We start from the raw sequence: 11345 nt of genomic DNA on the forward strand, positions 1-11345 counted from the left end.
TTACATTGAACTGTGCTCTGCATCCTGATTGGGTGTTGACCTTGTCAATCCATCTCCTCCATGCCAGGTTAGTATGTGCCGATCAGTTTTTTTTGGGCCCGATCCGATTCCAAATCATTCGTTTAAACACATTTAAAACATGAATAAATTGAAAAAAAAAATATTGACCCTTATTTATATTTTATTAACCTTCTTTTATCATTACAAACTTAAATAAAACACTTCTGTGAAGTAGCTTTAATGAAGTAGTAAAAATAGATCAAATATAAACTAGGAAAAAAAAATATTTTCTTGATATATAAGTGATAATTAGTCATGTGATAAAGTTTAGTGATTTAAGCTTTAATATCTTTAGAGCTATTGAACATTTTTTACCAAATGTGATTCCTGTCCTCATTTAGAATTCTTAAAAATAAATTATGACTTTGTTTTAGCATGAATTTGATGAGTGTTCATGACTAGATGATATCATTAAAAACATTTAGGAGTTCTTTTTTTTTTTTTTAAGTTTATGCGCTTCTTTTTTTTAAAGCTCTTAAGACATCACATTTTCAGTTTTATTACCACAGTAGTTAATCTTCTTAACTTTTATTTCAATTTCAGATTAATAAATCAGGCATATCATAGAACAGCTTGGGTCTTAAGGAGTTAAATTACAGAGCTAGTACTTAGCTTAGCACACTTAGCGGGAGCTGTGTAGTCTGTCTGTCGGCAGGACAAAGAGCTTCACATTAACACAACCCCCCCTCCCCCAGCATAATTACTGTTGAGATGCCTTCATAGGTTGTTGACTGTGTTATGACTAGGGTTGGGCACCAAAGTTCACTTCCAAGAGGGAACAGTTATAATCTACACAGTTCTAACAAAGCAGCTGTAAACTGAAGGCCTATTTGTCTTTGGACATGTCGATCACTTCAAATCTGTTCAGCACGTTAAAGTTCTAGCCAATCCCTTTCCTGCGAGGGTGGCCGGGCTCATAGAAAAACCCTGAGGGGCGGGCACGAGAGCGCGCATGCGCAGCGCTCAAATGTCTGGCTGCATTTCACAGCAGATCACAGAAGTTTGACAGGTCGCTGTGTGGAATCAGGAAATCAGCTTTGGGCTTGTGACGTTTTCAATGAACCGATCAGCGTTTTGTCCTGTCACAGCGCAGCGCTTCTCTGGCTGCAACCAGGCTTCAGCGGCGCTCGCCCGCTCCACATGCCGGGAGAGAGACAGCTGCTGCGGGGAGCTCGGGCAGCTAGCTTGGCTCTCCTGAGCTGTAGCTCCGTTTCCATTAACTCTGAAGTTTCACAAATTGGAATTTTAATCAATTATTTTAATGGAAACACCACTATTTTGAAAAAAAATCTAATTTTCGAAAAAAAAAAACAGTTTTTGCACTCAGAGGAGGTGATTTTTGGGGCATATGGTAAAAGACATTTTTTGCTAAACTACAATCGAAGTGAATCTAAGTTACTGTCCCTGATATATCTGATCAAACTTTAATATTCTAAAGTGATTTGGACCAATTAGGTATAAAAACCTAAAAGCTATTGAAGAAAAACACTAACATTTACAGTAAAAAAATTGACTAAAAATAGAAAAAGCATCCAAAATGAATCTAAGTTGCTGACCCCGATAGATCTAAGTTACTTTTATTATTCTAGACTGATTTGGACCTATTAGGTATAAAAACCTTAAAGCTATTGAAGAAAAACACATAAATTTAAAGTAAAAAATTGATTAAAAAATATAAAAAGCATCCAAAGTGAATCTAAGTTGCTGACCCCGATAGCTCAGAGTTAACGTTAATATTTTGGAGTGATTTGAACCTATTAGGTATAAAAACCTAAAAGCTATTGAAGAAAAGTATGAAAATTTACAGTAAAAACTTGACAAAAAATAGAAAAAGCAACAAAGGTCAATCTAAGTTGCTGACCCCGATAGATCAGATCAGAGTTTAAAACTTTAGAGTGATTTGGACTAATTAGGTATAAAAACCTAAAAGCTATTGAAGAAAAACACAAAAATTTACAGTAAAAATTTGACTAAAAATAAAAAAGCATCCAAAATGAATCTAAGTTGCTGACCCCGATAGATCAGAGCTAAATTTGATATTTAGAGTGATTTGGACCAAATTGATTAGGTATAAAAACCAAAAAGCTATTGAAGAAAAACCTTTATTTGTTGATGGTAAAAACTAATTTGTTGACGGTCCCTAACTATGCCCAGAGCGAATATCTGTTGAATATCCAATATCCAACTAACTTCACTTCGGTGGAAGCGGCTGTCATGCAGACCCCCCCCGAGTGACATTTACCTCGTAACCCCTCAGATTCGCTCAGGATAAGGTTTGACAGGCGGCGAGCAGCGGTGAGAGAGTGGCGGGCCATCGGTTTCTGGCTCGGAGGTTGCGGAGCTCAGATTTATTGAGAACAACCAGTACATCGAAACACGACACTCAAAACGTCAATTTTTGATGCGGAGGTCTTAACCATGCGATAATAAGTGACTTGGGAATGAAAATGTATTGATTTGGGAAGATATTTGTTTTTTATTACTAAAGTGCTGAAATCAGCACCGATTAGGAACCGGAACCGAAACCAAAGAACCGCTTAGGCAACGAAACCGTATAGAACCCAATTGGTGCCCAACCCTAGTTAGGACAAACCAATAGAGTCACTGGCTGTCAGTTTAAAGTGTTTCTAAAAGAGTTTTTGATCCCGGAAGTCTGAATCTGTGATCATCCTAGCTTTACTGAATTGTTTTTGTTAGTCTTCTGCTTGAACTGCTGCTGTTTTCTGCTGTTTTACAGCAACAACGTTTTGTGATCAGTTCATGACAGGCAGACTTCTGGTGGAGTATTTATTGAATAACAAGATTTAAATATAAAGTGCTGATTAAAATAAGAATAAATGAAATATCCAATACTGATCAGGAGACAACATCTAATATCAATCGAGTCATCAACTATGTGATTGAGCCCAATTTTTGATCACGTGATCGGATCGGGACATCCCTGTCCAGTACACAATGCGGTCAGTTTGTCGAATCTACATAAATCTTTGATCGTGATCAGATCTTTGCTTTGATTCTATTTTCACATCTCAGACAGATGTGAAAAGTGAATAAAAGTGTGTTTTAAAGATTTTAAAGGGTTACCAAACCCCAAATCAACTCTTTTTGTCTGTTGACCTCTATAAATGAGGCTTTAAAAGTGCTCTATGTTGGTCATTGCAAATTTTTTTGTTAAATTAGATTAAACTTGTTTAATTCTTGAAAATATAGTCAACAACTGTCTGTGTTCTGCCCCCTACAGGTTGAAATTAGGTATTATAATTGAATTTCATGATTGGTCAAAACATTTAGTCCTACATCATTTCAGGAGTGCCACGTCATGATCTGCAGCTCCAGTAATGATAACAGTCCTGTTCTCCAGCCCCACCCCTCTAACTGGATTTTCACATTTCAGCTGTGGGCAAAGTAGGCCTCCAACTGTCCTGTTTGGTCACCCTTTAACATCCTCAAAACATTTATAATCCTACTTCTAAGGTTAGTTTTCAAATCTAATTCCTGTGATAAACAAGGGAAACAGTCTATAATTGTTTTATGGTTTCAGTTCATCCAACAATGAAATCTTAACAGTATATTTTAGAAAAAAACTACCAAAATGAGGCTGTTCTAACACTAGTTGGCATTATCTTTGCTAACACAATCTATAACAACGGAGTAAAACTCAGATTTTTGGGGGTTAATGCGGTTCTCAGGTGATTCAAACAATCTTAATCTGACATCAAAAATCAGGACTGATATGCAGAAACTAACCATTTGCCTCAAGAGAAGCTCTACTGGTGTTTGCTTTTAATGGCTCTACGGTGCCATCACCCACAGATGTTAATACAGGTTCTCCGCTGTGTTGACGCAGAACCATAAATGAAGACACCCCCCCCCAGCTCTCCTGACAGGCAGCAAAAGCAACAGTGCGGAGCCAGTCCACTGAATAATCAAACACAGTAACTTCTGATGTCTTAAGTTACACGCCATCGACTTGTTACACATGACACTGATACATAGCTACACATTAGCTGTGTCTCTGTATTTACAGAGGGGGAGTGGGTCAGAAAAAGAGAATCATTGTACAATAGTTTCAGCATTGCAGTTTGAGCAAACGTCGCTGTTTACCTTCTGTCATGATATCAGATCCCATCTGTCATGTCTAAGAGGTAAAAAGGTGCAAACTCATTTCAGGAGAAAACCATTTCCATTCAGTTCAAAGTTCACTGCTGACTGGCGACAAAACGACACGGCAGCTTTCACATTTGTTCAGCACAGGACACATGGCTGCTGTTCTCAGGACATATTTAGGTTTTTATGTTGTTGTTTTTTTTTTCAACTTTTGTTGACAGAAACAGTTTTGCTACTTTAACAGTAAGCAAGGAGCCCCTTCGTCCCAAAAGTCCTCATGTCACTAGAATGACATGATAGCAACGTCTAAAAAGCATTAATCCTTTCATCGCCACAAGCAAGAACGTCATGGAGATTGTCAAGGACTTTGCATTATTAACACTTAATGCAGGATGATTCTAAAATGTTTAATTTGTAAACTTTAGTTATAAGGCTGATCCAAGTGCAGCCATGGGGCAGTCTCACACCACAGAGCCTCAGAAGAGGCAGTTCATCATCCAGACCACCACAACACTACGACAGACCACTTCCTGAGTGGCTTTATCCGGCTCTCCTAGCAATTGGTTCGCTGATTTGTTCTCACTTTGATTTAGTATGCATCATTTCCTTTCTAATGTAATACTTGAGGAATGAGAAGGATTTTTAACCAACAGAAGAAGAGAATCCAGTCCGACTCAAAAGGAGCGTTTCCATGACTTACAGAGGATCTTCTGGAAAGCTCTGCGGAAGTCCTGGTTGAAGATGGTGTAGATGACCGGGTTCAATGAACTGTTACAGTAGCCAATCCAGAAAAAAAACTTGAAGAGCGTATCAGGGATCTTGCATGGATCCCGGCAGATGCCGTACAAGCTGTAAGAGAAGAAGAAGGGAAACCAGCACACGACGAACACGCCCATGACGACGGCCAGGACGAAAGTGAAGCGCTTCTCACGAGCGGCAGACACTCTCTTGCGATTGACGATGCTGCGGCGTTTGCGCCGAGACGAGAAGAACTCCATGGATTTGGAACTGGAACGGGACTTTCTGCTGGAGTACTTGGAGGCGGAGCTACTTTTCCGGCTGGACTTCCTGTCTTTTCTGTCCTCCTGCTGATGTTTGGAGAACTTTTTGCTTTTATTAGGTTTCTCGTCTGACGAGCTGCTGTCATCAAAGTCCTCATGGTGGTCAGTTGGTGGAGGTTTTGGCTCATTTGGGACAGGAGATCTGACTTCCTGCTCTTGGCAGTGGCCATTCTCACGCGTCGGATCCCTCACGCTCCCACCACCTGTTGTTTTCAAAGAGCCGCCCATGCCGGGATCGGTCTGTTCCATTCCATTCTCCAGGGGGGAATCCACGTCTCTTTTCTTCTCTGACAACGTCCTAGTCCTGGTTTTTGCTACCTGGTAGATACGAATATAAACCAAGATCATAATTACACAAGGAGCAAAGAACGAGCCGATACTGGAGTAGAGGATGTACCAGGTCTCGTCGTTCAGTTTGCACTCCGGCTTGGTCTCGCTGCTGCTCCTGTCCATGGATATCAGCGGAGGGAAGGAAATGACCGCTGAGATCAGCCAGACCACCACGATCATTCCTTTGACACGCTGAGGCGTTCTCTTCAAATTATACTCTACTGCCTGCGTCACTGACCAGTACCGGTCCAGACTTATTGCACACAGGTGAACGATAGAGGAGGTGCAGAATAAAACATCCAGAGCCAGGTAAATGTCACACCAGACTGTGCCAAAAAACCAGTAGCCCATCAGCTCATTTGAGAGAGAGAAGGGCATGACCAGAGTGGCCACCAGGATGTCTGCGCTGGCCAGTGAGACCAGGAACAGGTTCTGAGGCGGCTTCAGAGCTCTGCTGGTTAAAACAGCGATAACAACCAGAACATTTCCAACGATTGTGAACAAAATAAGGAAGCCGACGAGTCCGGCCAGACCGAAGACGGTGAGCTGGCTGTACTGGCTCTCAGACGTAGAATTCAAGGAAGAATGTCCAGTCTCCAGTTCTTCTTCCAGGCTTGATGTGTTTAAGAAATCCATTTTTAATCCAGGCGAGGACTTTTACAGGTGCAGCCCAAGTGTGCAAGGAAGAATTTTTTTTTTTTTTTTACAGAGAGTTGAGCTCATCTTGAAAGCATCCCGCTGATCTGCAGTCTGACAGTCTTTCCTTTTGAAAAAAAGGGAATGAAAAAAAAAAATCTTATTGTGATCGTCCTTCAAGTCCTTACTCCAAAATGTTCATTAAGCCAAATCGGGTTCTTTTAAAACGAGGCTCTGTGAGCTCGGAGTCCTGCCGGATCCATCCCTACTGCGTCCGCAGATTCCTGCCTCCCCGCCGTCCTGAGAGCGTTTTAAGACCGCACGCCTTTTTCCTCTTTAAATCAGAGACTGGGACCTGCTGCACCCCGGAGGAGATGGCCAAGCCCTTGCCGGAGGAGACGAGGACGCAGCGAGAAAACGCGCCGCGGCTTCCCGGGGCTGCGCGCAGCTCGCCTCCCGCCGGATCCGGTCCCTGGTCTTGCGCGTGAGTGGCAGATGGTCGCTGGAAGCTGGAGGAGGCTGCTGTCAAAACTCACGGCGACAACCGCGAACCCGCCCGCGACAAGGACAGCGCGCCCCGCTTTGTCCCCGCGCGCGCACGCTGGAGGTCAGTGTGGGAACAGACTTCTCTGCAGGGGCGCACGTGGAGACGATCACCTGCAGGAAACGAGCTCATGTTTCCTGCACGCGGCAACATTATGGATCAGCAGCAGCCATCATGATAAGCTGCTGTTTGTGTTTATTAACGTGAAAAAATGTTTCCCCTTCCTACGAATCCGGTTCAAATGGAAAATCTATGACTCAATCTGTATTCAATCCATATAGCCTTAATGAGCAGGGTGAGCCCCCTGCCTCTAGGAGATGCACCTGGTTGACCTGAAGCTCCCAGGTTATCCTCTTTTTGTTTCTCTCTTCTATCCCCCCATGAGAACAGCATGCAGTGAGAGGAGGGCTCACAGCTCAGCCTCCTCCTCCTGTCTCCCTCTCCAACCTCGCAGTCCACTCTGGCGCTCTCCTCACGCTCGCACAAACTGTACTTGGAAGCTTTTCAAAAGGGTTATTCTGCAGCTCTCTGCCAAGGTTGTTCAAATTCAACACAACAACAGTTCAAAAATTAATAATAAAATCCTGCCTTCCAAAGTATTCCGTCTGCCCTTTTGCCCTCCGGTCCTGCTGACCCAATTCCCTCAGTAGGGCATTTCCTGAAGGGAAACAGTTCTATGGTTTTCTGCACTCCCTGGTATCAAGTTCCAGAAGCGGGGCTCTTATTGACCAGATCTAAGCACCAGCCATTAATCAGGGAGCGCTCAGCCATGCTGAATTGAAGAGCAGACACAAGAAGTCCAAATTGATTCAAGGCTGTGAGGTGGAAGAAGGAGCTGGAGCGACACCCCCCCCCAAATAAAAAAAAATCTTTCTTCTTCTCTGTGAAGCGAGAACGATGTTGCAAGTCATCATGGATGCTCTCTGACTGATGTGGAGCAGACAGACATGCTAAATGTGCGCTCATTCACTGGGGTCCTGGAGACAGCTCTGGAACATACACAGCTTCAACAAAACCCTTGACTTGTTTTAAGCATTGAGCACTTCCCTGAGGGAGTTGTCTGTGCGGCTGACCAGCAGCGTGCCTTTGGATGCGAAGGAAGCTTTACTAATGACTTTTACATCTTCAAGTCTGTGCTTCTCTCCTCAAACTGTCATCTTTGTTGTGCTGTTTGGTGTTTTCTTCAAAAAGTTGTCTGTGTTAGTTTTTACCATTGAAGTTATTCCTACTTTTGCAGTAATTCATTGAAATGCCACAATGTCAAAGCAGTCTTTCAAAGCAGTGGAGACGCACTCAAGATGCTCAGAGGTGGAGGAAAGAGACAGACCGAGAGCCTGATACCTGACATCTTATGGCCTGTTGAAGCTTCTCAGTTAATATTAAAGTCACTGGGCTTCATTTGATAAGGACCTCATCATTTCCACAGAGCACAAAGCCCAGGTTGTCCTCCTGCTAATGAACCCTTTCCCGAACCCGAGCGCCTGGATGCACTGCAGCAGCGGATAAAACGTTCAGGCCAGCCATGTCATAAAGGTTAATGCCTTACAGAAATCACCCCTGTTAACAACAGCCACGTTTAGCTGCTCCTCCCTCCATAAAGTACTGTTACTTCCACATATGGGAACCTATATGGCACCAGCTGACAGTGATAAATTGCAGCGTTACCTTAGTAGACAACAATAGATCCAAGAAGAAATAGTTCAGGGAAGTAGTTTTCAGATCCATGGATTTTCACTCTGCATCACCTGAGAGAAACAAGTTTACTCCCTATCTGTTGGGTAAACCTTCCTCGTCATTTCTCTCTCTCTCTCTGTGTTTTGCTTGGTAAGATCAAACCCCTGCTTAGCTTGTAGTGGAGGTTGCTGTGGAGTGTCAGGCGTGGAGAAGGAAACATGCAATTTAGGACAACTGTGTGTAAGTGGAGAAAAAAAGCTCCTCTGCATTGCCAAGACTGGATCCATTTTAGTGCCTCAGTCACAACTGTCCTTATGTGGGGGTACGGGCTGTTAACCCCCACACAAAATGTGAAAATGTGAAAAAGCCAAAAATGATTTCTATGGGCGTCCTACACATTCTCACTCCCAAATTGTCACATATTGATGTTTGGTTAAGGACCCTCCATGTCATTTCTTAACGTTTTGGGTTTTCCCTTCTCCTGGTTTTTTGACATGCTGGCGGTTCCCATTAAATCACAGGTCAGTAAACTTTGCGCCGCGAACCAGAACGGGTCCAGTATAGCAATGTGTAGCACACCGGTACCCAAACTCAGTACCTGTAGCCAAACCCTGACATGCTCTGCTTGTTTTGTTCTTTTGTTCTTTTTTCTCTCACTTGTTTTTGTGCAGTCTGCTGTGGCTCCTCCCTGCTGCCCCCACCCGCTTCCTGTGATTCCTGCTGGAGGAGTTAGAAGCTGCAGCGCATCAGATCATAAGTTAAGTTCCCTTGGTTCATCTCTCTGTGTTAGATCGTTTTGCATGGTTCTAGGTTTTCGTGTCATTTTACTCACTAGTTTTTATTTTTCCAGCTTCCTCTTTTTTCCCCCATCATGGATGATGATTTCTTGTTAGTGGCATTAAATAAGTTCTGACTTGTCCTTCTCCATCCAAGCCTACTCTGCATTTGGGTTCTTGAACTCTAGTCATAACAAGCCCAACGCCGGGCCGGGCGCGAACCAGTACCAGGTTAATGTTTTACCTCTTTTCCACCGAGTGGTCCAGACCGTACTGGATTGGGCCGGACCTGACTTTTTAGCTTTTCCATTACAATATGGAGCCGGTAAGCAGGTCCGACTGGTACCATTTTTAGACCCGTGTTGGTCGTAGGTCCATTGGAAAATAGAATGGACCCGCGAGGGCGGAGCTTCTGTTGTCACATGAGGTAACCCATTGATTGGTGGAAAGGTTTTACAACAACAGGAAGTGTCCGACCAGCGCTTTTCCTGACTCAAGATCCAAACTGAAAGTTCTGTCTTCTTTTCTTCGCCCCGGTGTTGAACCTTTCCTGCTTTGTTACCCAACCATGGTCGGGGGACGGAGGGGAGATTTTCTCCGGGCCAAAGAGCTGCTCTTCCTCCAGGGATCTCCTCCGTGTTCTGAGCTTCAGATTCTCCGGAGGGTGAAGCCAAAGAATCAGTCTCAGATCTCAAAGGAACTTACTGTTCCTTGCTTTGCCAATTGACAACTGTCAGCATGCTAATGCGCTGCCTTTCTTTCTCTCTCGTTGCAGCGCGAGCTGCTTCTCTCATGCACGCGCGCACACACTCTTTCCCCAGCCCTCTCCTGAGCTAAAACGCACAGTTTGAAGCACGCACACTCATTTCACAACACCTGCGATCTTCTTGCAAAGAATAATAAATTCTTTACATACAGTATTTCCCTTATTCACAGGGTTTGAGGACCATCGAAGACGGAGACATGCACGTGCACGCTAACACACACACACCCGTTCCAGTCTCTGTCTCACCCGACCCCGTGGCTGAATGTCCGGTACCGATCCAAACTCATCAAAACACTTCTGACCTGCTTTATTAAACATTTATTGGAGAATACTGGAGTGTTGATCGACATGGAGATATTTTTTTTCTTTTTTAATTCAGAACAAAAGACTGTTCTTCAGTGCACCTCTGGATTATAATGATCCTCCGTGGTTATCTTTTTCAGTTTCTGTCTGTTTCTGAGTCAGCTCATGCAGCTTCTCTTTCACTGTTTTGACGCACAGCTACGTCATCGGTTTACACCCTGTATGGGCTTTGGTGGTCCAACGCTCAATGGAAACGCTCACTTGAAATGGCAGGACCATTTTAAACCAGCCAAGAGGGGACCGGTCTGGTCTGGACCGCTCAGTGGAAACGAGGCATTAGGGTACCGGTACTGGGTTAGTACTGGTACTGGTACTTTCCGAGGACCAGTGAAGATCCGGTATCGCATTCTGAGGGTTACGGACCCTTGATTTTATGAACAGCCAACACGTAAAAAAACGACGAGTTAGAGGCACCCAAAACGTCAATATGTGACGCAGAGGGGTCCTTAACCAAACATTAATATATGAGGAGTTGGGGATGAGAATGTGTTGGGCGTCCGGTTGTAGAGACAGTAAGTGACACTTAAGGGTAAGTAAGGGGGAAGTAGCTGATACACAGGTGTGTTGGACAGCTTTTTCATTTTTTTTGACCCCTTTGAATCCTGTATTTTGTGAAGGTGCATCCCTTGTGTGCAGCCTGACTGGTAGAAATGAGAAATTTAGACAATCAGTGGGTGGTCTGTGTGGACATCCTACGGACACTTGCGTATCATGTGCACACCCCGTCAGTGTGGAATTTGGGAGCTGTCTGTGAGGTCATTGCACACACCTGACTAATAAATAGTTATAATGGCGCCGATGACAGTATGTCATGAGTGCCTGTAACTTATATTATTCTTACAAGTATTTCATAATACACTTACCACACAGACAACAATGGTAATTCCTTTTTCATGAGGTGGACACACAAGCCTTAAGTTTTGGTTGGGTCTGTATTTAAGAAAGTCTTCTTCTTTTCCTTTGGGCTTTTCCCTTCAGGGGTCGCCACAGCGAATCAGTTTCCTCCATCTAAGCCTGTCTTCAGCATC

General features: G+C 43.7%; 2 protein-coding genes across 6 annotated transcripts in view; both read right to left on the reverse strand.

Moving 5' to 3' along the window:
- The window catches only part of dlgap4b (discs, large (Drosophila) homolog-associated protein 4b), a 707978-nt gene that overhangs the window by 293397 nt on the left and 403236 nt on the right, over nucleotides 1-11345 (reverse strand). The gene's annotated exons all lie outside the window — the stretch shown is intronic.
- Nucleotides 2126-7120, reverse strand: LOC112145518 (alpha-2C adrenergic receptor). Its single transcript, XM_024270804.2, has one exon. The coding sequence runs from the start codon at nucleotides 6192-6194 to the stop codon at nucleotides 4842-4844; it is 1353 nt and encodes a 450-aa protein (XP_024126572.1). The 5' UTR covers nucleotides 6195-7120; the 3' UTR covers nucleotides 2126-4841.

Source organism: Oryzias melastigma, linkage group LG5, assembly GCF_002922805.2.
Source record: "Oryzias melastigma strain HK-1 linkage group LG5, ASM292280v2, whole genome shotgun sequence".
Classification (NCBI taxonomy): Eukaryota; Metazoa; Chordata; class Actinopteri; order Beloniformes; family Adrianichthyidae; genus Oryzias; species Oryzias melastigma.

What these genes read in the sequence shown, in the direction of transcription:
- LOC112145518 (XM_024270804.2), bottom strand. Translation starts at nt 6,194, where the DNA reads ATGGATTTCTTAAACACATCAAGCCTGGAAGAAGAACTGGAGACTGGA.